The sequence below is a fragment of the Esox lucius genome, chromosome 21 (assembly GCF_011004845.1).
Source record: "Esox lucius isolate fEsoLuc1 chromosome 21, fEsoLuc1.pri, whole genome shotgun sequence".
NCBI lineage: Eukaryota > Metazoa > Chordata > Actinopteri > Esociformes > Esocidae > Esox > Esox lucius.
In genome coordinates this window covers 25,452,800-25,478,023 of record NC_047589.1, presented here as the reverse complement: position 1 = coordinate 25,478,023, position 25,224 = coordinate 25,452,800, and the positions used below count along the sequence as shown (strand labels likewise).

The window sequence follows — 25,224 nt, the reverse complement described above, 5'->3', positions numbered from 1 at the left end:
CAATACATTTCATTGAAATTATAATGTCGTTTACATTCTTGTTTCGTTACTAACCGTTGGTCATGTTTACATAAGCTCTGTCTGTCGCCACTGGGTAAGCACTTTTTATCGTGTCACCCTCTTTGACATGTATATACCTGCTTTATCAGAGACGGCTTTGTTTGTGAAAGAAAGAATATCTGCTGTTTCCGTGACACTCCTCTTCTTTTTGTTTTTCTCAAGTCAAATGTAACAAAAGTTATTTCAAAAACAAATAATTCGTCTTTGTAATAAACGACATAGAAATATGATATTCGTGACTAAAACAACTATAGTAGTTCAAATAATATTAGGCCAACATGTAGTTCAAATAATATATTAGGCCAGACTGTTATTTATATGGACATTAGGCCTTAAAGTCTTAAATCATTTTTTGTTCGTCTTTTCAATACTTTATTTGGCAATGGTAATAATTAGGCCTGTTACTTTAATCCTTAATATATTGGATCGGGAAATCTTAAAATATTTTGTTTGAATGCATTAAATGTTGCTTTCCTTTCCGTATAGGCGCTCACTGGGCAACCGGGTGGAAATAAGGCGACATCAACAGCTGGCCATTCACTCAAGCATTCTAACTATATATCTCCCCACAGCACTCTTTTCCATCTGGTGTTTGGCAACCCATTGGGTCCATAACCAGAACTGCGGAGTATACGGCTGTGGCTTCTCTGTGTTCTGCAGCACAAACCATTTTATTGCGCTCTATCAAGAGTATTACTTTTTAATTGCAACCCTGTTTGTGAATCAGTACATTTGGGTTCAGTAACGACGCATTACATTTCACTTAAAACCATTACGCAAATTTCTATGCCGCGAAAAGAGTCTAAATTGCATTTTACGCTGTCACGCTTCATAAACCCCACTGTGCGTGTCTAGTGTAGTGGGAAATAGACGCGGTTAACAGTTTCCTTCCTCTTTGAAACAGCGAGCAAATATAAACACCATTAAACGACATTACATGGACCGGTCTGTATGGAATTGGTTTACTTGAACTTTATAGCATGTGCGGAGTGCCCCATTAAGATACTGGAGAAAGTCCTATAATCGCTCCGAAGAACTCACCGCAAATACTGTAGGCTAGTAGACTGCTCGCCATGCATGCCTGTCCCTTTGCTTGCAGTTGGCTTTCAAAGTAGCTTGCTTTTAATTTTGATTGACAGGAATTGAAACAACTTTATATATAGTTATATAGTATATTTTAGAATTTAAAAAAAAAAGGCCAGACGAGAAAAACAACGTGAATGTTCTGAAAAATAATATCAGGTCGGTAAACTGCAAAAACGGTTAACTGCAAAACCCTTGGGGGAAGGGTTTCCGTTTCAGGTACTTGCTTCTACTGTAGGTAGAACCACTTCGGTTATGGTGTGGAACCCTTTCACCAGAGGGTTCTAATTTTAAAAGGGTTCTACTTGAAAATAAAAAGTGTTATCCAATGGCAATAGCTGAAGAACCCTTTGTTGGTTTTATTTGTAGGCTGCGGTTTCCTCTCAACGGGTAGGGTAATGACTGCCTGCAAGGCCTGCTGAAAAAAATTGCCATCAAGTCATGGGCCTAAGCTTCAGTCTAGTTCTGGTTGCAAGCGTAAAAGGGCGCCCACGCGCCTGGAGAGACGTGCATTTCCACACGCCAAGTGCGCTAATTGAGTTCTGTTCCTCACTCCATGATAATTGTTTTACACCCGGGCTCTCCTCTTTACTTTACCTCGAGAAGTGTTGTTTAATGGAGTGTGACGCTGTCTGCCTAATGACCAGGCAAATATAGAGGGAGAGTGGTGGTAGGAGACACGAGCTCCGCTGCTGTTTGTTATGACCAGCAGGCTAACCAGGGGAGATCTGTAAATGGTGTTAAATGAGCCATTGTTTGTAATGGGCTGGTTTAAAAAAAAACGTAGCTTAGCACACTTTTTAGTGAACTCTAAAAGGTTTCCAACAATGAGTGTTCGGTCAGGACTTGGTCTTTGATTCCCATCGCATCTCATTGTCAAGTGTCCAAGACAACCGCCTCCCCATCCACGTTTCTTATCATCATCAACCAATGCCAGTATATCCCTATACGCCTGGCTATTGATTTGCCCTTTTATCACTCATCTGGAAGATTAAAAAAAAACAACGTTCGGTGGTAATGAAACCTGCATAGATACTTTACCAGCGAACTGCCTTCCCATCGTTTTTCATCGTTCCCACCAAATGAAACAAACTGAACCGTGACCATGCTGACATTCTGAAGACGCATTCTGTTTGCGTTTCACTCCATGCTTGTTCTCTTGCAGGCCGTAATCTCTCCGATTAGGTGCTCGATGGCATTAGCCCCTATCCGCGCGCCGAGATAGGAACCCACGGATTCCCTCGCTCACCTGTCTATCGCTGCATTAGGGCCAACCGAGTCTGTCGCAGGTACCCGCAGGCAAACAGTGGATTGTTTGTCGAGGGCATTGATTTGTGCACGGTCAATTCTGTTCAATTATTTGTGGACCGCGTGGCAGAGAATACAGACACGAATAGAAAATAAGGCGACAACTTCTGAGTTTTGAGCAAACATTGAAACCAATGGCTTAAGTGTAGCAGGGTCACATGATGAAGGTGACACACCTGTATAGCGGCGCCAGACGCTCCAGCAGCAGCGTAGCTAGAGCAGAGCAGAAAGTTCCACGCTACGTGAGCTAAGGGCCGCGGGTACCTGTATGAACACACCTGTGGGACAGCCCTGGCCTCCGGTAGTCATGAATCGAGAAGAGCACTACTATTCCCCCGCGCAGCTGTTCAAGGACTCTTGTGCCTACCAGAGACCTCACGGGGAGGACCACCGTCACAGCCCGCCGCCCTGTCTCTACATGGGCAGACAAGCTCAGTCCGTGTACTCCTCGCCCTCCGTCGGCGGGCCAGACCACGCGAGCCTTCCCGAAATGTCTCCCTACAGTATGCCAATGCGGGAGGACCAGGTTGTGCAGCATCTCCACCACTCCCAGGCACCCCAGCAGACTCTCCAGGGCGGGGGTTACGGAGACCCGGGGGAGCTGGCTCTGTGCGCAGACAGGAACAGATACCACCTGCCTTTCCCGTGGATGAAGACGACCAAGTCTCACGCGCACACCTGGAAGGGACAGTGGGCAGGTAACTCGCAGCTCTCACGTTTGACGCCTTTTCCTATACTGTAGCATTGTTCTAATTGCTGCTGGGGCCTTTCAGGGAATCTTTTCACGTATAAATCTCTAGACCAAAATAATTTGATTCGTTGAAACATGGTTATAACACTCTTTTATACCGTATAGACATTACACAAGTGGGTCTTATATATATATATATATATATATATATATATATATGTGTGTGTGTGTGTGTGTGTGTGTGTGTGTGTGTGTGTGTGTGTATATATATATATATAAATACAATATGTTAAAATGTCAACAATTCTTAACACATGCCAGGTGTTTTCTTTTGCCAATAGCAAGGATTTTAATGTTATTTTACTACAGCAGTAACAACGTAACTGAACATAGTCTTTTAGATATTGAACTGTCACATTGTAACATTTAGGCTTAGCATAGCTACCCTAATGCAATGTATGCCTTGGGAATGATTCTACTTTAATCGTGGCTAACGTCCACGCATAGCCATAAAGAGAGCGTTTTCAGCACTCACAAGGACCTGTGAAGCACGTATTATGACGGCAAGATGTATACAAAAGGCCTAGCCTATATCTTGGGTGGGTGTCAGTGTACAATGTTTTGTGTGCCTCTGAAGGTGTGACTCAAGTCTCAAGTGCCGAGTTGCGATTTACCTCAAATATGTGAACATGTATTGTGCCAATGACTTTGTTAATTATTTCTTAATAGCATATATTCTACAATATTGCTAATTGCCTAATTCGTGTTTGACAGGGTCTTACAGTAAACACAGTATACCAGTGTATTTTTCTACTATGAAAATATTAACAGTGAGATTATCTGTAAATGTCTAGCCTTTTGTAAATGGCAGAAAATAATGGGTCCTAAAATAATTTTCTGGTGCGGCCATTTTATGTAAATCCGCCCGATTCAGCTGGTCAGTGGGAGAATTTGGGGGGGGGGGGGGTCTCTAGTGATACATATAAAAATAATTACTCACATAGCTCGTGCTGAATTCTATTAAACGAAAAATAAAGCAGGCCTAATTGATGTGATGTTCAAATGAAATCAATGGATTGTAATAATAATTGATATATATGTTAATAACGGTGAGTCTAAAAAAAAAGTCTACAAAAACATCGATCATTCTTAATTATTAGCCTATTAAATCCTCAAATATAACTATAGATGTTTTTGTCATTTACAAAATATTGATAAGCATGTGTTGTTATTTCATTAGGTGGGCTACAACTTGTTGTTGTTATTATTATTATTTATTCCCCCACATTAGGCCGAATTTATTTCGCTAACAGTTCTTTTCAGTAAGTACATTTTCTTACAAGCACAATTAGGGAAAAATAAGCTTACTCAAAACTAACAATCAAATAGTTCAACTAGTGTATGTAATCGAAAGTAGGCTATTTCACAAATAATTATTTATATAAGTAAAGAAAGCTAGCAAGCTAGCCTATCCTAACGAAGTAGGCTGTAACAGTCAGCAAATCTTTGGGCTTCTTGATCCAAGACTTGCGTTTTTTATATAACGGCATGTGTTTGGAAAATTAGAATACCTTGTAAAAAAGTATTTTGATTTCCCGGCCCGCACATTACCAATGAGATTTTTACATTACCTGTGTTTTGTAATAATAACAACAATAGTAATAATACTACTAATAAATAAATAATAGAGAGATTTGAAAATATACTTCACTCAATTCCTTCCACCTGTTTACACTTCTCTTTTTAGGGACTTAATGTAAAACATTTTTTTTACCTCAACTCCCTGATAAGAGACATAAGTCTACTTAACTCATGTGTAAAATGGCCCCAACTGATTTATCTCAGTAGTGTTCAAGTTTGGCTGCGGCAGGATGCACTATTTAGTTCAACTTCTGTCAGAACAATGAATAATTCTAACTGTCAATACTCCTCTATTTTCCTCTTTACCCTCTTTGCTATATTTTCTCAATGTCTCTCCATTTCTCTGCCCTCTATCCTCACTTTTGATCTGCGCTCTCTCCTACCCCTCTTAAAACTCCTTCAGGCCCTTACACCATAGAGGCAGAGGAGAACAAACGGACGAGGACGGCGTACACGCGGGCCCAACTCCTGGAGCTGGAGAAGGAGTTCCTGTTCAACAAGTACATTAGCAGGCCGCGTCGCGTAGAGCTGGCCCTCACGCTGAGTCTCACCGAGAGACACATTAAGATCTGGTTCCAGAACCGGCGGATGAAGTGGAAGAAGGAGGAGGACAAGAAGAGGGTCAGGGGGGTCGACCCAGAGCAGGACTCGTCCATCACGTCGGGGGGCCTGAAGGACGAGGCCGGGGCCGGGGTGACTGGGACTCTCACACAGGCTCCTCCCACCACCTCTACCAGCGCTAACACGCACCACTCTCCCCCTCACCCCCACTCCCTGTCGTGCTCCCGAGACTCGGCTTAGCTGGGGCTTATGTGGAGGAGAAATGGACCGACACCAAGGAAAGAAAGGAAAGGCACTTATTCCGACTCAGCCTACATCTCCTTGACGACATCGGCATCGAGAGATTGAAGAAAGGTGAAAGAGGACTTGTGTGGATTGTCTGTAATGTTGTCATGCTACGGCCGAACTCAAGTTGTGGTGCTGAGGACCCGAGGGGCCACTGATGGTAACACCTGCCATTGGACATACAAACGAACCCAGTGCATCCTGGCAACCTGGTCTGGACCCTCTCTCTGTAGTACCAGAAGATGGCAGCACCGCACCAGAAGATGGCAGAAGAGCACCAACCGCCTGGGGGAAACTGGTTAGAGCTACTTTTGGTACAAACTTTGAGTGCTTTAGTAAAACAAATGCACTTGAGATACATTTCAAACTTCTCTCCGACAATTGTGACAGTATCCAGAGAATTTAATTTATGTACGTAAAGAAAAATGTATAGCATTGTTTTGTCAGGGTTGACAATGTTGATGCATTTTCTGAGATAATTATTATATGAAGGAAAAAAAGAGTCACATCATTTATATGGGCCTATATTGTACTTCATCATATTGTTGACGTGTAAATGATAGACACTGTGAAAGATATACTGTATTTTAAAATCTTTATGAAGCTATTATTTCAGACTAATGCTGATCTAAATCTCTGACTGCAATTGAATAAACTCGATTTAACATCTGCATATTTAATTAACCAATTACGAGTTTTTTGGCACTTTCGGTGCAATCACAGTTACGCCCAGTTACGCCTTCGTGGACAACAATGATCAATCCATGGTTATGTACTGTTCCAGCACATTCAACACAGCACTGCAGGTAGACCACATAACACATTTAAGTCCGTCAGAGCTTGTTGGACCTATCCGGGACGACCAGCCCCTGTAAACGCAGGTGACAGATCTTCTTTACTTCGTCGATGGCGCGCGTCCTTTCGTGGGCGCGCTCGTTCCCTAGACGCTTCTCCAGCTGCTGCAGGATTTTCGCCTTGTTATTCATCCGCGCGCAGATCACGAAGGGGAACCCGAAGTGGTCCTTGTATTCCTTATTGAGGCGTGCCATGCGTGATACCTCCGCAGTGGTCAGCGTATCCAAACCGGCTTGGCCCTGTTCCTCTCGCGACTCCGGTGTCAGAGTTCCTCCCTGCAGGTCCCTGCCGGCGAGGTCGGGGTGAACTCTCAGGATCCCTTCTTTACCTATGGGCAATGGACTCCACATCGTTTTTGATGATCGCAAAGCTAACATCTCAACTGCAATAGGTTTAATTTTTGATAAGTTACAAACTCGGAGGTTCGAACCCTGAGTGCCGATTGACTGAAAGCTTGGTATAAGAGACGGTGTACCACACGAATGACAATACAGTTCAAACTGGGTTGGTAGCCGGCTTATAATAGTAACAAGGCTCCTCTTGGGGTTTGTAGTGTATAAAATACCAGTTAATAGCTGACTCCAGGCAATCCGGGTTGCGTTGTGTTTTTACAGCCTTTAGCGGTGATAGAATCTGTTCACTCCCCTTGAGCCATTTTGCTTTAATGGAATAGCTTTAATGAAACCCATTTTTAGAAACACGTTCAAACGCCTTGATCTCTCAAAAGTCAAATGCTGTAACATATGCCTAGCCTACTGAGATAAAAAAAGCATTTCTGAAAGAACAAATATATCCCTCTATGAATTCATAGGTTCCTTGGCTATAACGTACCTGATTCCGGGAGGGCATCGATGAAGTCGTTGATACTGGCCACTAGGTCAGCAAGACTTGAAAAGGGACGGCGGGACCACACGGCTGCAGCTACGATTGGACATTTCTCCACCACGTTACCGAAAACATCCACGAAGTCCTCGTAAGGAAGAGAATTCACTGATACGATATCCATATTAAACTATGCTATCTTGTCTGTCCGCACAGATCCACCAGCAAACGCAACCCCTAAACTGACCTTTCCGATGCGTAGACGGAAAGGCCTTTGTACCCTGAAGCCTAGGGTTATTGAACTCGGGAGTCAATGCGCTATTCGAGAGAATTCCACTGTTGCTGCATTTACCTTTATGTGTCCCTCGATGTGGTAGCCTATTTATTTATCTAGGCAATTACCTTATGCTGAGACAAGGCCAGTAGCAGTGTTGAATGTAGACAACCAAACCCACCTACGTGCAGTGATCGGCAAAACACCAGGGCCACAGTAATTGCTACATGAAAACGTGATTCCTTTTATTTTTGGATCAGACCGGAGACTTGTTCAGCTCTACCATCGCGACAGTTCATGCATGTGGTGACTGAGTATCTCACTGTGGATTTTCCCTTAAAACCCATCATGCCTTCTCGCGCACATCGTTGAGGCCTTCCATTGCAATCGGAACTTAGGCCCGTTTGTTGCATTTCAAAAGTTTGTAGTATGTTGAAAGGAGATTAATTGGGCTTTCACCGTTTGTTATTTGATGGAGGCTAGGCAATGGATACTCAAAACTCAAGTAATCTAACAGTAGGCGCAGGACTGGCGCAGATCGTGTGACTAATATCTCCTGCTCCCCCTGTCGTGCTTTGTGTGCTATTGCTTATACTTATTACACTCATTTTCGCCTCCAGACCTAATACTATTAACAATAAACACGAATCATTTAAAATACTTAATTTGAATTATAAAAATAAATGTTACACTTAAAATGAAAAAGCATAGAGAGAAACTCAGTTATTGGATTATAGTTAATTTAAAAAGAATGTGTTTACACAGAAAAACACTGACAGACTACAGCTTTACACAGAAAAACACTGACAGACTACAGCTTTACACAGAAAAACACTGACAGACTACAGCTTTACACAGAAAAACACTGACAGACTACTCTCAGAACTCTGAACTCTCTGAATGAAAAAATATTTATTCTCCAAAAGCAAAAATATTAACATTTTGTTAGTTTCACAAAGTTAAAGAAAAACAGGTTATGTCAGCCCAACATACCATACCCTGTTAAACATTAAATGTTACATTCATTGCTATTTTGTATGTGTAAAATATCACTATATATATTGCACAGGAGAGGGAATTTGCTACAAAGAAATAGTTTTTGAAACAGTTTGTAAATCAATATGTAGCAATACACACACATAGACTGCTGTTATATAGATGGCTGGTAGGCAAACTGTGAGATCCGTTTGAATTTAGTTATCTGGACTCACTGACATGGTTTCAAAGGCCTCTCATCGCCATCTGTCTCCATGGCAGCCGTGTCAGATGGTTCTGTGGTTCCTGAGGCCTCTCTGGTGGAACGGGTTTCAGAGTACTGGTTCTGTTTCTGGAGACACTTTAATTCGGCCAAGGCTGACAGGTCACTGTCCATCGGTGCATTCTGGTACAGCGAGTTATTCGAGCTCTTGTCCAGGATGTTGCAGTAGAGCTGAGGGATGAAAGTGCCGTCATCAGAGGGACAGTGGCGGGGGGTGGGGGGGTGTAGTGTGGGGGGTCTACGTGGAGGCTGTCTACAGTTAGCCACGCCTCACCTTCTCCTCCATGTATGTCAGCTCTTTGTCCATGAAGGCCACCAGATTGGGGAAGGCAGGACGATCCCCTGGTCGCATAGCCCAGCACTCACACATCATCTTATACCTTGGGGGGGGGAGAGAAATGGGAGGCGGGGGGCTAAATATGATGTGTTATGGATGTGTGATAGATTCATGATGTATAGATCTATAGATGTGTGGTAGATTTATGATGCATAGATCTATAGATGTGTGGTAGATTTATGATGCATAGATCTATAGATGTGTGGTATATTTACGATGCATAGATCTATAGATATGTAGTAGATTTATGATTTATAGATCTATAGATGTGTGGTAGATTTATGATGCATAGATCTATAGATATGTGGTAGATTTATGATTTATAGATCTATAGATGGACGACGTGTGGATGTATGGATGAATGGTGTGTACATATGGATGAATGGTGGGTACGTGTGGATGTATGGATGAATGGTGGGTACGTGTGGATGTATGGTTGAATGGTGTGTGGATGCATGGATGAATGGTGTGTACATGTACAGATAGATGTGCGAGGAATAGATGTGAACATTTACAGAGGTTCACTGGCGTAGTAGGGCTGCTCCATCTTATAGCCTCTCTCTATCTTCATGTAGAAGTCTTTGTCCACCTTTATCCCTGGGTAGGGCGTTACACCTGACACCGAGAGGGAGAGAGCAAACCACGTATCATGAAGACGCGTATCATATGGGAATACATTGTTCATTCGTGTGTGTGTGTGCGTGTGTGTGTGAATATACCCAGTGAGAAGATCTCCCACAGCAGAATTCCGTAGGCCCAGACATCACTCTGCATGGTGTATATCCCCTGGAAGATGCTTTCTGGGGCCATCCACTTTACTGGCAGGCGCACCTGCAAACAAACACACACACATATTACCCCTCTTGTGAGGACCTTTTGGGGGGGTCAAAATGTGTCTCACAAGTGCCATGCTTTTGCTGACACAACAGAACGTCTGTAGAATTCAGACAAACGCTCCCCTGTTTTGAGGAAGACCTACATTTCCCTTGACTACATAGTTGGAGTCATTGTCAATGTCCCGGGCCAGTCCAAAGTCTCCAATCTTCACAAGTCCCCCCTGAGTTACCAGCACATTCCTGGCTGCAAGGTCTCGATGGATACACTGGAGACAGGTAAACAAATAAGATCCAGAGGTGATGTTAGGTAGAAGGACTGAGGTGGTTGTATTGTATTCAGTGTGTTGTCCTTACTAGGTAGTATTCAGTGTGTTGTCTTTATTATGTAGTATTCAGTGTGTTGTCTTTATTATGTAGTATTCAATGTGTTGTCTTTATTATGTAGTATTCAATGTGTTGTCTTTATTATGTTGTATTCAATGTGTTGTCTTTATTATGTTGTATTCAATGTGTTGTCTTTATTATGTAGTATTCAGTGTGTTGTCTTTATTATGTAGTATTCAATGTGTTGTCTTTATTATGTAGTATTCAATGTGTTGTCTTTATTATGTAGTATTCAATGTGTTGTCTTTATTATGTAGTATTCAATGTGTTGTCTTTATTATGTAGTATTCAGTGTGTTGTCTTTATTATGTAGTATTCAAAGTGTTGTCTTTAGTGTGAAATGTACAGTGTATATCGTAGTGTGTCCACATACTTGCATAGAGGACAGGAACTCCATGCCATTTGCCACCTGGTAGGAGAAGCTGAGCAGGTCGTTGTAGGTCAGGGCCAGATGCTCTGACTCCTCCTCTTCATTCTGCTCCTTCTGGTCCTCAGACATCCCTTGACCTGCGGATCAACGTGGTTCAGCTGACATCAACAGGATCCTCCCCTACACTGTGGTGGTTCACCGTGCTGGTTCACCGTGCTGGTTCACTGTGGTGTTTTCCTAATAAATGTGTCTATTTATTATTGTGTGTGTGTGTGTGTGTGTCTACCCACTCTGACTATCGAAGGCATCCACACAGGAGGAGTTGAGGCTGAGTAGACCGATGCTCTCCGGCCCCATAGAGGTGCTGGGGGACATGGGCACGTATTCATGGTCCACTGGCTCCAGGAGCTCACTAACCAACACACACACACACACATCACACACAAACATTAGTGCATTAATCCTCTGTGTCCGACATGATGGTAAAATGGCTCAAACTGACACTCAGTGTCAGCCCCGCCCATGCACAGAAGCCCAACCCACTCCTGCCCCCTTGCCCACCTGTTGCTCCTCCTGGGCAGCCTGCGGTAGAGGCAGTTGAAGCGGTACCTGGCGGCGGCCTCGGTCAGAGACTTCTGGTAGAGGCCTCTGTTGTTCTTCAGGTAGTTCAGGAGGTCCCCTTTGCTGCAGTACTGGAAGATCAGGTAGGTGGGCCCTGTCGCAATCACACAGTCACACGCACACACAGACAAATTCATATGCCTACGGTAGCGAACGAAAAATATTGTCTGAGGGATGAATCGGGTTTTGTGTCTCATCAACCCATCAGCCTATGCTGATTGAAAGATTTTTCCTGGAGCCTGTCTCTGGTAACTAGGTCAATTAATACTGTTGTATTATGGTTCACCTGTTAAATGAAAAGGAGTTATTTTTGTGTCTCTCTATGCCTCTCAATGAGCATGGAGGAAAATAAAGAAAAACAGAATTGTCTGAGGAGGTAAGGTTTTTGGGGTCAGTTCCAATGTATTTGCACAGACTATTGTGAGTGATCTGAAGAAATTGCAAGTGTGTCAGTATTTCTGGTCATTGACAGTAAGGCAAATGCAGTGCCTTCTGAACATATTCAGAACACATTCTAGACAGAATAAAACGAAACCAAGCCATGAAGTCCAAATAACTTTCCTTAGACCTCTAAGATTGAATTATGGCAAGGCATAGATCTGGGAAGTTTATCAACAAAATTGCCCCCAGATGCACAGTGGGAATCTATGTGAAATGGAAAAAGTTTGGAACCACAAGGACTCTTCCTACAGCCCCTTTGCAAAACATTTGAGACACTGCATAAAATGCAAATAAAAAAAGAACGCAATGATGTGCAAATCCTTTATCCCTGTTATTAATTGAAAAATATATTCCCATTTTGAATTTGATGCCGGCAACACGTTTTAAAGGAAGTTGGGACAGGGGCATATCTCCTCTTCTTGGTTTAGAAACTGAGGAGAACAATTGTTGTAGTTTTGAAAGTGGAAGGTTTTACCATTCTTGCTTGATATAGGATTTCAGTTGCTCAACAGTTCTGGGTCTCCTTTGTCGTATTTTTGATTTCATAATGTGCCAAATGTTTTCAATGGGTGACGTGTCTGGACTACAGGCAGGCCAGTTTAGCACCCAGACTCTTTTACCACAGAGCAATGCTGTTGTAATACGTGCTGAATGTGGGTTGGCATTGTCCTGCTGAAATAAGCAAGGCCTTCCCTGAAAAAGACAGTCTGGCTGGTCCCTATCTTGCCTAGGGTGGCAGAACATTCTGGGCCGGCCCTGCCTTGAACCCTAATGAACATCTGAAGATTGTAGTTCACCAACGCTCCCCATACAATCTAACAACTTGAGAGGATCTACAAGGAAGAATGTGAGGAACCGCCCAAATCCAAGTGTACAAAGGTGGTTGAGGCAAACCCAAGACTCAAAGCTGTGATCGCTGCCAAAGGTGGTTCTACAAAGCACTGAATAAAGGGTCTGAATACATAGTACATTAAATATTTCAGTTGTTCATTTTTAATAAATTGGCACAAATCTATAAAACCATGTTTTCGCTTTATCATTATCGGGCTTTGTGTGCCGAACGAGGGCTAAATAATAAACAATTGTGTAGAAAATGAAGGAGTCTGAATACTTTCTGAGGGCACTCTACATTAGTTACGAGTGCCTATTTCAATACAGCAGCTAAACACCTCTTGGCAATTGCACGTCAATGTTGGACCTACGTCATTGTTATTTCCACTAGGCGGTCGTTTTACGAGCCAGTCTACGGTCGACTGGTGGTCATTTCCGAGCCGGTCTACAGTTGCCTGGCGTACCTGAGTTGGTGCAGGCCCCGAGCAGGTTGACGATGTTGGCGTGCTGTCCGATGTGAGTCAGCATCTTCAGTTCGGACATCAGAGCCTCCTTTTCCACGGTCTCGTGCTTCTCTGCATGAGCGAACAGACAACACTCAACTCTAACCTTGTGTCGAGGGTTACACAAAAATAGTATTTAATGAGCCTACACAAACCCCTTTCCACTGTGGGGTGTCAGACCTCATACATGGGGAAAACCTGTACCTTTCAGCATCTTGACGGCCACCTGCTGGGAGAACCCAGGCTTGCTTATGCCGTAGGCCGTAGCCTGAACCACCATGCCAAAGGCCCCAGAGCCCAGTTCCCTTCCTGGGGAGAAAGAAAATGCCTCAAGGGTAAGAAAGATTGGGAATACTGTTCATATGTGTTTATATGTAAAAAAAAAAAGAAAAAAAGAAACATATATAAGCAGAAGGGTGACAAATTAAAGGAGAATATGAATACATTAGTGGAGGGATTTAAAAAATGAAGCTGCTTCCATGCGGGGACATGCATAATACAAGGAAGTAATTAACATCCAATTATGCTCCATGTAGTGTAAAAAGACAAGTGCTGAGCATGCCCGGTTGACCAACATTTTTGATAAAAACAGCCACAGGACAGTGACTTTCAAAGTTAATTATTGGGTCTCTTCCAGGAGGACAACGTCAATTCCACAGGGCACAAGCTGTCACTAAATGGTTTGATGAGTATAAAAATGATGTGAATCATATGCTGTGGCCTAGGCAGTCATCAAATCTCAACCCAATTACACACCTAGGAGAGATTCTGTACTGACGGGTGAGACAGCACTCTCCACCCCCATCATCAAAACACCAAATGAGGGAATCTTTTGAAATGGTGTTCCATCCATCCATTAGAGCTCCAGAGACTTGTAGAATCTACACCAAGGCGCATTGAAGCTCTTCTGGTTACTTGTGGTGGCCCAACATCTTACTGAAACACGGTGTAATTTTTTCCTTTAATTTGTCACTTGTTGGTATATTTATACAGTGGGGAGAACAAGTATTTGATACACTGCCGATTTTGCAGGTTTTCCCACTTACAAAGCATGTTGAGGTCTGTATTTTTTATCATAGGTACTCTTCAAATGTGAGAGACTGAATCTTAAACAAAAATCCAGAAAATCACATTGTATGATTTTTAAATAATTCAATTGCATTTTATTGCATGACATAAGTATTTGATCACCTACCAACCAGTAAGAATTCCGGCTCTCACAGAGTATCAAATACTTGTTCTCCCCACTGTATATACTGAACAAAATTATAAACGTAACACTTTTGTTTTTGCCCCCATTTATCATGAGCTGAACGCAAAGATCTAAGAATTTCTCTATTTACACAAAAGGCCTATTTCTCTCAAATATTGTTAAAAAATCTGTCTAAATCTGTGTTAGTGAGCACTTCTCCTTTGCTGGGATAATCCATCCACCTCACAGGTGTGGCATATCAAGATGCTGATTAGACAGCATGATTATTGCACAGGAGTGCCTTATGCTGGCCACAATAAAAGGGCTCAAATGTGCAGTTCCATCACACAGCACAATGCCACAGATGTCGCAAGTTTTGAGGGAGCGTGCAATTGGCATGCTGACTGCAGGAATGTCCACCAGAGCTGTTGCCCGTGAATTTAATGTTCATTTCTCTACCATAAGCCGTCTCCAAAGGCGTTTCAGAGAATTTGGCAGTACATCCAACCGGCCTCACAACCGCAGACCACGTGTAACCACACCAGCCCAGGACCTCCACATCCAGCATCTTCACCTCCAAGATCATCTGAGACCACCCACCCAGACCGCTGGTGCAACAATCGGTTTGCAGAACCCAAAAATGTCTGCACAAACTGCCAGAAACTGTCTCAGGGAAGCTCATCTGCATGCTTGTCGTCCTCATCGGGATCTCGACTTGACTGCAGTTCGTCGTCTTAACCGACTTGAGTGGGCAAATGCCCACATTCGATGGCGTCTGGCACTTTGGAGAGGTGTTGTTTTCACATATGAATCCCATTTTTCACTGTACAGGGCAGATGGCAGACAGCGTGTATGGCGTCGTGTGGGTGAGCGCTTTGCTGATGCTGTGCCATACATTTGCTGATCGTTGTGGATCGAGAGGCCCATGGTGGCGGTGGGGTTATGGTATGGGCAGGCGTGTGTTATGGACAACAAACACAGGTGCATTTTATTGATGGCATTTTGAATGTACAGAGATACTGTGACGAGATCCTGAGGCCCATTGTTGTGCCATACATCCACGACCATCACCTCATGTTGCAGTATGATAATGCACAGCCCCATGTTGCAAGGATCTGTACACAATTCCTGGAAGCTGAAAACATCCCAGTTCTTGCATGGCCAGCATACGTACCGGACATGTCACCCATTGAGCATGTTTGGGATGCTCTGGATCAGCGTATACAACATCGTGTTCCAGGTCCTGCCAATATCCAGCAACTTTGCACAGCCATTGAAGAGGAGTGGAACAATATTCCACAGGCCACAATCAACAACCTGATTAACTCTATGCGAAGGAGATGTGTTGCACTGCGTGAGGCAAATGGAGGTCACACCAGATACTGACTGGTTTTCGGACCCCCCCGTGTGTATATATATGTGTGTATATATATACTTTTTTTTTTTACAAATATATGGCATTAGTTTTACTTTCAGGTGCCCAAGACTTTTTCACAGAGCTGAGTACCTCCCCGTCTTACCCAACTCCAGGTTTTCCCTGGGGAACTCCCATTTCTGGTCATAACTGAAGTCCTTGAAGTTGATGTAGATGTAATCGTTGTCGTTAGGCCCAGTCATCTGAATCATCTGCAGCTGGCTTTGGTACTGGGGTTTCTGCACAGGACACACCAGGAGAGAGGGTGTCAACGAGGGTGTGTGAAGTGAACAGCTGAGTGGCTGACAGCAGGCTTCTTGGGTGGAGGGCGAGATACAGAGGGGAATGGACGGAGGGAGATGACGGAGGCAGATATTTTGAAAAGAGAAGTGGATCATAATCAAGAAAATAACCAAATTTACTGTATAAGTAACTGGAACCAAAATAGTGAAATGTTCCAGGGAATACTGAATACTGAAATGTTCCAGGGAATACTGAATACTGAAATGGAGCCTGGATAGGACTACACACCTAAATGTGTCTGAATGACGGATATTTTGTTATTAGGTCGAATACAACATTAGATTCAAAAATATATGTTGTGTATGGAGGCCTCACATCACTATAATAGGTGCAATCCACCAAAAAAATCTAAAGAAGAAGCAGCAGAAGAAGCAGAAGCTAGGATGTGTGTTAAATTCCGATTGCCTAAGTGAAAATGAGAAGCCAAATTCACGTGCTGTGAATTTTCTTCAGGGGGAATCCCCCAAAAGCCAGATGAGGCAACCCCTGATCATAGTCTGTCGGTTGTCGTGAATGACACATGATGTCCATGTTGCTGTGCCCTCCACCCGCACCTCTACCCCATAGCAGAGAGTCAACATGGCTGTACGCTTGTCCAGCTGAAATGGCCCAAATCACACCCGGATCACACCTGTCCCTGAGAGTGACAAGCTGAGGGAGTGTGGCAAGTCAGTTCCGTTCGCCACAGAAGTAGTTAGCCGTGAAGTATGCAGAACGACGTCAGTAAATTCAGTAAATCAGCTGGATGTGGGAATGGGACACGCTCTAACTAGGCCATTAGAATTCAACCACACACTGTGTGTGTGTATGTGTGTGTCTGTGTGCGCGAGTACCTTCTTCCTGACGCACACGAAGACGAACGCCATGCTGACCAGCACCAAAGCCAGCAGAAGACCAGAACTGGACCCACTCAGGGAATGATCAGGCGGCCTGAAGACGGCCAATGAGGCTATGGTGACAATGATATCAATCCATAAATAGTTGTGCGAAAAACAATTCTGGGCAGACCTTTACATTTTTCTATTTATCAACACTGAATGAAAAACATAGAAAACATTTTTAAAAAGTGCCCCATTATCCCCTATGCACAGCCAAATAAGTCCCTCTTCCTCCTGTCACTTTCATTCTTCATTTCATGTCCTGACTGAATCAACATCTGACTCAGTCAGGACATTCTGACTGAATCAACATCTGACTCAGTCAGGACATTCTGACTGAATAAACATTCTGACTCAGTCAGGACATTCTGACTGAATCAACATCTGACTCAGTCAGGACATTCTGACTAAATAAACATTGACTCAGTCAGGACATTCTGACTGAATCAACATTCTGACTCAGTCAGGACATTCTAACTCAGCCAACATTCTGACTGAATCAACATTCTGACTCAGTCAGGACATTCTGACTGAATCAACATCCGACTCAGTCAGGACATTCTGACTAAATAAACATTCTGACTCAGTCAGGACATTCTGACTGAATCAACATTCTGACTCAGTCAGGACATTCTAACTCAGTCAACATTCTGACTGAATCAACATCTGACTCAGTCAGGACATTCTAACTCAGTCGACATTCTGACTGAATCAACATTCTGACAGAGTCCATACCTCCGCGGTGTAGTGGCCCGCTACACTCTGAGTAGGCAGAGTTCTTGATGCAGCACTTGACCAGTACGTCCCCATCAACGTCCATGTGCCGGGAGCTGCGGACCTTCTTATGGCAGAACATGTCTGAGTCATTCACCTCCGGGGGATTAGAAGAGAGCTCCTTCCAGTCTGAACAATTTGAGGGACTGCTGGAGGAGATCACAAGTCAACACACACTGACTAACGCGTTGGAGCAGTTTTCCGGAACCACCTTATCCCGGATTGTTACAGGAAAGATCAATTAATACATATTTCTAACCCGAGAACTGCACTTAGTTAGTGTCGGGGAAATCACACCATATGGTGATATCAGATGTTGGAATATACAGCTGAATCCTAACATCATGAACTCCATCCTAGATGTACTCCAGCAGTACCTGGACTGGGTACAGGACCACCAGGTGAGGCTGAAAGGGAGAGGGGTGTCGGTCATACAGGTGATGTGGCCCCCGAATTCAATGAGATTTAAGGTGGGTCTATCTGAGAGAGAGAGAGAGAGAGAGAGAGAGAGAGAGAGAGTACAGGTGAGGACAAGTATGTAACTAGGAGGTTATGCACCTAATCACAATTCTTGTCAGACTGGGCAGGGAGATGTCACTCACCTGTAACACAAAGGGATATGTTCTTTGTTAGGTTCTGTTCCTCGTTCTCCAGGTGTAATTTGTACATCCCTCCGACAGGATTACACAATTCCAGACTCCTGGGGAAGACAGGCAGGGCTGAACGCTCAAACGTATTCCTCCATAAAAAACCTTTATAAAACCTTTACAAAACTGAAACAGAAACACTGAACCAAAGCAAACATGGACTTTGATTCACTGCATGTCCAAGATTCAACGGAGCCCCATGCAGGCCACACAGAGACTATCAGTACTGTACCTATTCTTCCAAGACCGCGTGGGCTCAGGGCACCTGGTCAGACTGTTGTTTGGACCTAGCCAATAGCAGCATCGCAGGGGAGGGTGTGAGAAGACTGCTAGCCTCAGACAGAACTCGGCCTTCTTGTGGGCTGAGATGGTAACACTTTCACTCAGGTGGTCGACGGAAATAAAGCCTTTCTCTGAGGACACACAACACTGTCCTTCACACACACAGGAAACTACTATGTTTCAGAATAAAGCTCTCAAATCCTGCTTCTGGAAAGCTTCCCTGCTGTTTGTTTGAGTTTTTGCCGAACCGTATAAGCAGAGCCGGCCAAGAAGAGCTAATGTCTCTGAGTGAGTGAGTGTCTACCCCTTGCTAAATAGCATAGTGGTTAGAGAAGTGGACCTGCGAACTACAGGTCTGTGTTCGAATCTCCTCACAGTCAAAACAAAGTATGCATTGGGATTTATTTCCCAATAGACAAAAACTTTGCTGGCTATAACCTTCAGTATCAACATTTCAGTGAGCCTAAAATAAAATTGTTTATGGTTATATTGCGACTGTTTCTGGTGGATTTTCGAAGTAAGCATCCATGCATGCTTTTTGGGTCAGGATAGACAAACATTTAGCTAGCTACATACAACATTCAGTAGCTAAGTTATAGTAAGCCTAAACTAAAACTGTATATGGTTATATTGCGATTGTTTCTGGTGGATTCTGGTGAAGTACACATCTGTGCATGCTTTTGGGGGTAATATAGGTTTTATCAAAACCCCTTGGGCAGTAAAAGAGTAGGGGTTTCCACGATTCTCTTGTCTTTTCACTTGATGAGAAAGTCAGTTATCATCACCTAAATTGATATTTATTTTATCTATGTCATTCACAAATGAAAGAAATATGTTTGTTTTTGTGCCATGAAATGAAAAAGCTTTGGCAAGGAAAAGTTCATTTTCAGTTTGGCTAGCAATTGCTCAATTCTTATAACTATTCCTAGGAATTTAGCAGATACTAGTAAGCCTATTACTGGCTAAAAAGCTGTGTAATACCAGTGGCAAAAGCCCTACAGTTCATAGACGCTATTTGTGGTAGAGGTAAACTTAGTAAGAAATGTTAGTCAGTTTAACACAATGCTTAATGGTTTCTAGGCACTGGCCAAGCGAGTAGTTCCGTGGTGTAGTGGTTATAAACTTTTTAGTTTTGAAATATTTAGTTTTTGTTCCTTGCCGATTTTCAGCATATCCAACTGTATTTACGGCCCTTTCACATTGCAACAACTCCCAGCTGATTGGGATAGAGTCGGGACTAGAATGGGTGAAGTAGATAAACAATGTTGTACAGCAGCTCTGTGGGCCAGGGTGGAGGGCACTGACTCCAGAACAACGGGCAGGCGGCGATCAAAACAGAGTCAGGACCGATCACAGGTAAGTGAAGGGCTTGTAAATGTGGAATCCTTAAAAGAGGAACGGTGACGTCAAGCAACCGAGGTAGCATTCAGGGTCACCGCATGGTTGTGTGTACTGACCCAGGACCTGTATGCGGGTGGATTTGATATCCTTGCCACTCCGGCAGGTGTAGACTCCACTATGCCTGGCGGTCAGCGGCTGAATGGACAGGTAGGACATGCGCTTTCCTAGATAATTCACCGCTGTTGTGACCTGGGGAAAAGACGGGACACTGTGTCACCTCATGAAAATAAAACAAACCGTACGCTATTATTGGAGAGAAAAGTTGACGAGTTGGGGAATATGTTTAGGGAAGTGGAAATAAAAGGTAGATGAGGTAAATGAGGAAGGCACACCTGTGTCTGGGTTACATTCTGCCACTCTGGTTTTGGGTGTTGTTGCTTGGTTTTACATCGGAGCAGCAGGGTCTGTCCTGGGCTCACAAAGATCTCCGGAGCTTCCTCAGCCCCTTGAACGCCAGTATCCAAGTCTGAAACACATAGGATTCCAAAACACATCATTCCGTATTCACCCGAGCGGATTTGTGTCGCTTTGCGTGGTGCTAAACAGTTTTGCGGTGATACCAACCATAGTCATAAAGATGAGAACATTCCACTCCTACAGAGTTCTCCGCGCAGCACATCACAGTTGTCCCGACATAATGTTTACTGCTCCGGGAGCTCTTCACTCTCCCTGGGCCGTCACTGTTCAACATCCCGTCGCCATAGCTAACCACTCTGTTGGAGAGCAGGAGAATGTCTATAGAGGTTTGTCATAGGAATGTTTCTGAACTCTCACCACGGGCGTAGCTATGGGGGGGTGCAGGAGATGGGGTTGCACCAGGGTCCGCGTTGGGTGGGGGGTCCATATTTGGTGACGAGTGGGCCAGTGTTTGGTGACGAGTGGGCCAGTGTTTGGTGACGAGTGGGCCCGTGTTTGGTGACGAGTGGGCCAGTGTTTGGTGACGAGTGAGCCAGTGTTTGGTGACGAGTGGGCCTGTGTTTGGTGACGAGTGGGCCAGTGTTTGGTGACGAGTGGGCCAGTGTTTGGTGACGAGTGGGCCAGTGTTTGGTGACGAGTGGGCCAGTGTTTGGTGACGAGTGGGCCAGTGTTTGGTGACGAGTGGGCCAGTGTTTGGTGACGAGTGGGCCCGTGTTTGGTGACGAGTGGGCCCGTGTTTGGTGACGAGTGGGCCCGTGTTTGGTGACGAGTGGGCCCGTGTTTGGTGACGAGTGGGCCAGTGTTTGGTGACGAGTGGGCCCGTGTTTGGTGACGAGTGGGCCAGTGTTTAGTGACGAGTGGGCCCGTGTTTGGTGACGAGTGGGCCCGTGTTTGGTGACGAGTGGGCCCGTGTTTGGTGACGAGTGGGCCAGTGTTTGGTGACGAGTGGGCCCGTGAATTAGCATAAGGGGACGGCCAGTGTTGTTTTGCAAGATAAAACTATATAAATGTGTGTCCTGAGTGGACAAGACAGGTGTTCCTGCAGGTCAACTCGGCTTTCATGACTGCTCATTAGAAGTCTTATCTGAATCCACAAACTCCTGAGTTGTCGCATCTTTTTGGTGAGAAGAAGAAAGGAAGGTTTTTCCACGACACGTCATGCTTAGTCTAGCGGAGAGGTCAGACAAACGTTCACGGTGTGTGTACACATTCTACAAGGTTAGGCGTGACCTTACCCGGTCCGGTCCAGGTTGTTGTACCACTTGATAATCGGCTGTGGGTTTCCTTCCGAAGAACAACGGAAGACGGGTACATAGCCCTCTCCTCCATTGACTAAATTCAGCTGTGGCCTTGAGGGACTTCCTGGCGGGAACCAATGGTACGAGGAACAACAGATAAGAATGTTTGAGGAATTTGAGCAAAATGTCACATGGACAATGTGTGGCCACTCAGTAAACCCCGACATTTAGAGAGAATTCGATATATGCCGAGCGGCTCCGCTCACAACACAACACTGTGTTGTTATTCTTTTTGCTGTCTTCAGTAAGAATTCAACTCAAAACTAACATGTAAACGTGGATAAGAGCAATGAGGATGGTGTAGACGACCCAGTCAACACACAACATCAGTATTGCACAAAACCTTTCTAAAGTTGTTTCTTACAAACGCAGTTTAGTATGTTTGTACGCATATAAAAAGAGGGAGTTCACTACAATCCTACGACCGTCATATCCACACAGGTAGCAGATCACCATTGATAAATACCAGCCCTTCTCAGCTTCAGTGCTTCTGCACAACCTTGGATTTAGCTGTTCTTATCCAACCTTGGATAACCTTGGATGATTTTGACCATAAATGGTCAAAATCATCCCTGCACAACCAAGTGAGGAGCACAAAGAAATACAATATCAAATGTAATTATGCAAACAAAAAAGCTAATACTATTATTCAGGGGTTCAAATATACTTATGAGTACTAAAGTTTCTATGGCTGAAAGAATGCCAATTTAGTTTTCTTTGTTTTCCTTAGCTATGGCTCGCTTGACCAGTAAAAATCTGCACCATAAGGAGAATTCAAGTTTCTTTAGCATTTGGTTGAGTTCTATGAACATTTTCAAAACGTTTGGACTTCGGATGTTAAGAAACAACATTATTCTGAAGGAATTTCTAAGAAATTTCTTTTGTGACAAAAAAGTATTGCTGGTATCACAGATCAAATTCCTACATGTACTACTTTGAATTTTAAGGCCTGAAAACCGAAGACAATACATTGTTCCCTAAACTTATTTTGGAACACTTTGTCTTTTCTGGATCTAACACAGCATTTGCCAGGCTCTGTGCAATTCAGAACATGTATGATTTACAATGTCAGATCTGGGAAAAGGCAGAGAAACCGAAAACAAAAATCTCTATCACAGACATACAAAGAGACATTTGTAACCAAATGTGATGATTTCAAACCGACATCTGACATTTAAATTTGTGGTTTGCACTAGAAAATGTGTCTGGATGTTGCTTTAGATTTAAAAAAAGAATACTCTAAATAACTAAAATGTAAATTCTGTGCCCTCACTTAGGGGAGATCCAACCAGTAAAATCAGGGTCAGAGAGGAATTGCTGCTGTAGTTTCTCGCACAGCTGAGGGTGTACTGCCCAGAATCCCGCTCAGACGTCCATGGTATGGTCAAGGAATAGCCCTCGCTGTTGACAGAGAAACAAAAGGCAACCACAAATGAAGTGACCAGAGAGGCAAAGGTACCAACGCAAGCATGCAACAGTAAACAGAACAGCCCCTAAACACAGACACTCTCACACACATAGACACACACCTGATTTGGCTGGCCCCGAAGCTCCAGTTGCATACAGCTTGTCCTGGAAGCCTCTGCATGGTGATGTTGAGACTTTGTCCGGCATGGACCTGTACACTGGTAGGACCAGAACTATTCAGATGGGCTTCAGTCAGGGTAACCACCTTCTCCTGGAACACAGAACAACCTGTCATAATCTCAGAAGAGGATGAAAGCGGAAAGACTGAGGATGAAAACCAAACTTTGGTTTTAAATTTGGAAAATGCTGGAATCCTTGTATTGACATTCTGTTAAGATAGAAGTTCTGCACTTTCTCCTTGCCTCAGTAACTGTCCAGTGGTTCCAGGAAATAACAGCTACAATTACTTACAACGTGATTAAAATGTTTTAAATTAAGTGTGTTTACTCTGGTAAGGGGATTTCAACAAAGTTGCGTAACCTGGTGATTATCTGCTGGTTACATGCTAATTAGAAGATATTACGCAAAGCTTTGACCAAAAAAACTAACTTGGCTGCAACAAAAAAAGACTTTTGAGACTAAAATCTGAAAGACCGGCTAAAATCATGCTGTCATCAAGGCTGTGAGCAACTCTGCTCACATTAGATTTTTTAACATTTACATTTACTTGATGATCTTATTCCAGTACATTAGGATTGCGTGTACATAAAGCTGTAGTAGTACAGTAGTACTAGTAGTACACTTTCTTAGTCGTGGTGGAGAAAAGACATGAACGAGCACATTAGAAGCTGGGGATGATTTGTGCAATGATGACGAGGGTCAGCTTGGTAATATAACAAAGCAATGGGTTTGACAACCTTAAGGGGCACTGGATCTTCGGTGTCCGCAGAGGGTCAAGACACTTGTTTAACATCCACTCCAAAACACGGTACCACGCATACCTTAATGTACCCCTTCAATGTTCTGGGCCAAATGCAAATTCACCTCCAACAACCACATCCAGTAGCACCTGGTCACTCATCCAGGGCACTGACCAGGGCCCACCTAGCTTAGGTTCAAAGGCTAGCCAGCAGTGGGCTGTGTATTGGGGTGCTATGAAGCTGGGTGCTTCAGAAAATCACATTGTATGATTTTTAAGTAATTAATTTGCATTTTATTGCATGACATAAGTATTTGATACATCAGAAAAGCAGAACTTAATATTTGGTACAGAAACCGTTGTTTGCAATTACAGAGATCATACGTTTCCTGTAGTTCTTGACCAGGTTTGCACACACTGCAGCAGGGATTTTGGCCCACTCCTCCATACAGACCTTCTCCAGATCCTTCAGGTTTCGTGGCTGTGTGCACAGCAGGATTTTAATCCATGACGGCGTAGTGTCTTACTAATGGTTTTCCTTGAGACTGTGGTCCCAGCTCTCTTCAGGTCATTGACCAGGTCCTGCCGTGTAGTTCTGGGCTGATCCCTCACCTTCCCCATGATCATTGATGCCCCACGAGGTGAGATCTTGCATGGAGCCTCAGACCGAGGGAGATTGACCGTCATCTTGAACTTCTTCCATTTTTTTTCAAATTACGCATCCGTGCATTATTTTTGCGGTAACATAGGCTAGATCAAAACCCCTTGGGCAGTAAAATAGTAGGGTCAGTAAAATTCCACGATTCTCTCATCTTTTCACTATATGGGTGACGAAAAAGGCAGTTATCGTCACCCATATAGATATTATTGTATCAATGTCATTAACAAATGATAGAAAAACAAATGCTTTTGCGCCAAGAAATAGCTTTGGCTGTGTTTAGTTCAAGTTGTAAGTTAGACACTAGTAAGCCTATTACTGGCTAATAACCTGTTAAAACGGCCTGTGACAAAAGCCATACATTACATATAATGTGTACACAATTATTATTGTGAAAGTGAGTATTCTAATCAGATCATTATTTCTATGCACATTATCCAACTCCAAACCATATAAACTTCAATGCTCATTGG

At 43.7% G+C, this 25,224-nt stretch overlaps 3 protein-coding genes across 6 annotated transcripts in view; 1 reads left to right on the top strand and 2 right to left on the bottom strand.

Annotated features, from left to right (window-relative positions):
* The first annotated feature begins 15 nt into the window (after positions 1–15).
* Positions 16–6,302, top strand: pdx1 (pancreatic and duodenal homeobox 1). The gene is made up of 2 exons (XM_010890002.4): positions 16–3,149; positions 5,187–6,302. Exons 1-2 carry the CDS (start codon positions 2,720–2,722, stop codon positions 5,582–5,584), a joined length of 828 nt encoding a protein of 275 aa, XP_010888304.2. The 5' UTR covers positions 16–2,719; the 3' UTR covers positions 5,585–6,302.
* urad (ureidoimidazoline (2-oxo-4-hydroxy-4-carboxy-5-) decarboxylase) lies at positions 6,211–7,490 on the bottom strand. The gene is made up of 2 exons (XM_010890003.5): positions 7,316–7,490; positions 6,211–6,812 (listed from the first exon to the last, which is right to left on the bottom strand). The coding sequence occupies exons 1-2, from the start codon at positions 7,488–7,490 to the stop codon at positions 6,463–6,465; spliced, it is 525 nt and encodes a 174-aa protein (XP_010888305.1). The 3' UTR covers positions 6,211–6,462.
* Positions 7,491–8,296: 806 nt separating this feature from the next.
* Positions 8,297–25,224, bottom strand: part of flt3 (fms related receptor tyrosine kinase 3) — a 24,713-nt gene continuing 7,785 nt past the window's right edge. For 3 of the 4 annotated variants that reach the window (XM_029116122.2, XM_029116123.2, XM_029116121.2), the window contains exons 4-25: positions 23,297–23,445; positions 23,041–23,168; positions 21,705–21,831; positions 20,617–20,765; positions 20,385–20,518; positions 20,109–20,241; positions 18,602–18,782; positions 18,325–18,422; positions 18,100–18,202; positions 17,684–17,871; positions 16,904–17,019; positions 15,874–16,006; positions 13,366–13,470; positions 13,123–13,233; positions 11,327–11,480; positions 11,056–11,177; positions 10,769–10,902; positions 10,155–10,277; positions 9,895–10,006; positions 9,691–9,790; positions 9,113–9,218; positions 8,297–9,009 (exon numbers count right to left, since the gene is read on the bottom strand). In XM_029116122.2, coding sequence (XP_028971955.2) covers positions 8,788–9,009; positions 9,113–9,218; positions 9,691–9,790; positions 9,895–10,006; positions 10,155–10,277; positions 10,769–10,902; positions 11,056–11,177; positions 11,327–11,480; positions 13,123–13,233; positions 13,366–13,470; positions 15,874–16,006; positions 16,904–17,019; positions 17,684–17,871; positions 18,100–18,202; positions 18,325–18,422; positions 18,602–18,782; positions 20,109–20,241; positions 20,385–20,518; positions 20,617–20,765; positions 21,705–21,831; positions 23,041–23,168; positions 23,297–23,445 — 2,928 coding nt within the window. In that variant the 3' untranslated portion in view covers positions 8,297–8,787. The remainder of the gene's footprint in view (positions 9,010–9,112; positions 9,219–9,690; positions 9,791–9,894; positions 10,007–10,154; positions 10,278–10,768; positions 10,903–11,055; positions 11,178–11,326; positions 11,481–13,122; positions 13,234–13,365; positions 13,471–15,873; positions 16,007–16,903; positions 17,020–17,683; positions 17,872–18,099; positions 18,203–18,324; positions 18,423–18,601; positions 18,783–20,108; positions 20,242–20,384; positions 20,519–20,616; positions 20,766–21,704; positions 21,832–23,040; positions 23,169–23,296; positions 23,446–25,224) is intronic. The other variant, XM_029116124.2, reaches the window with a different exon arrangement.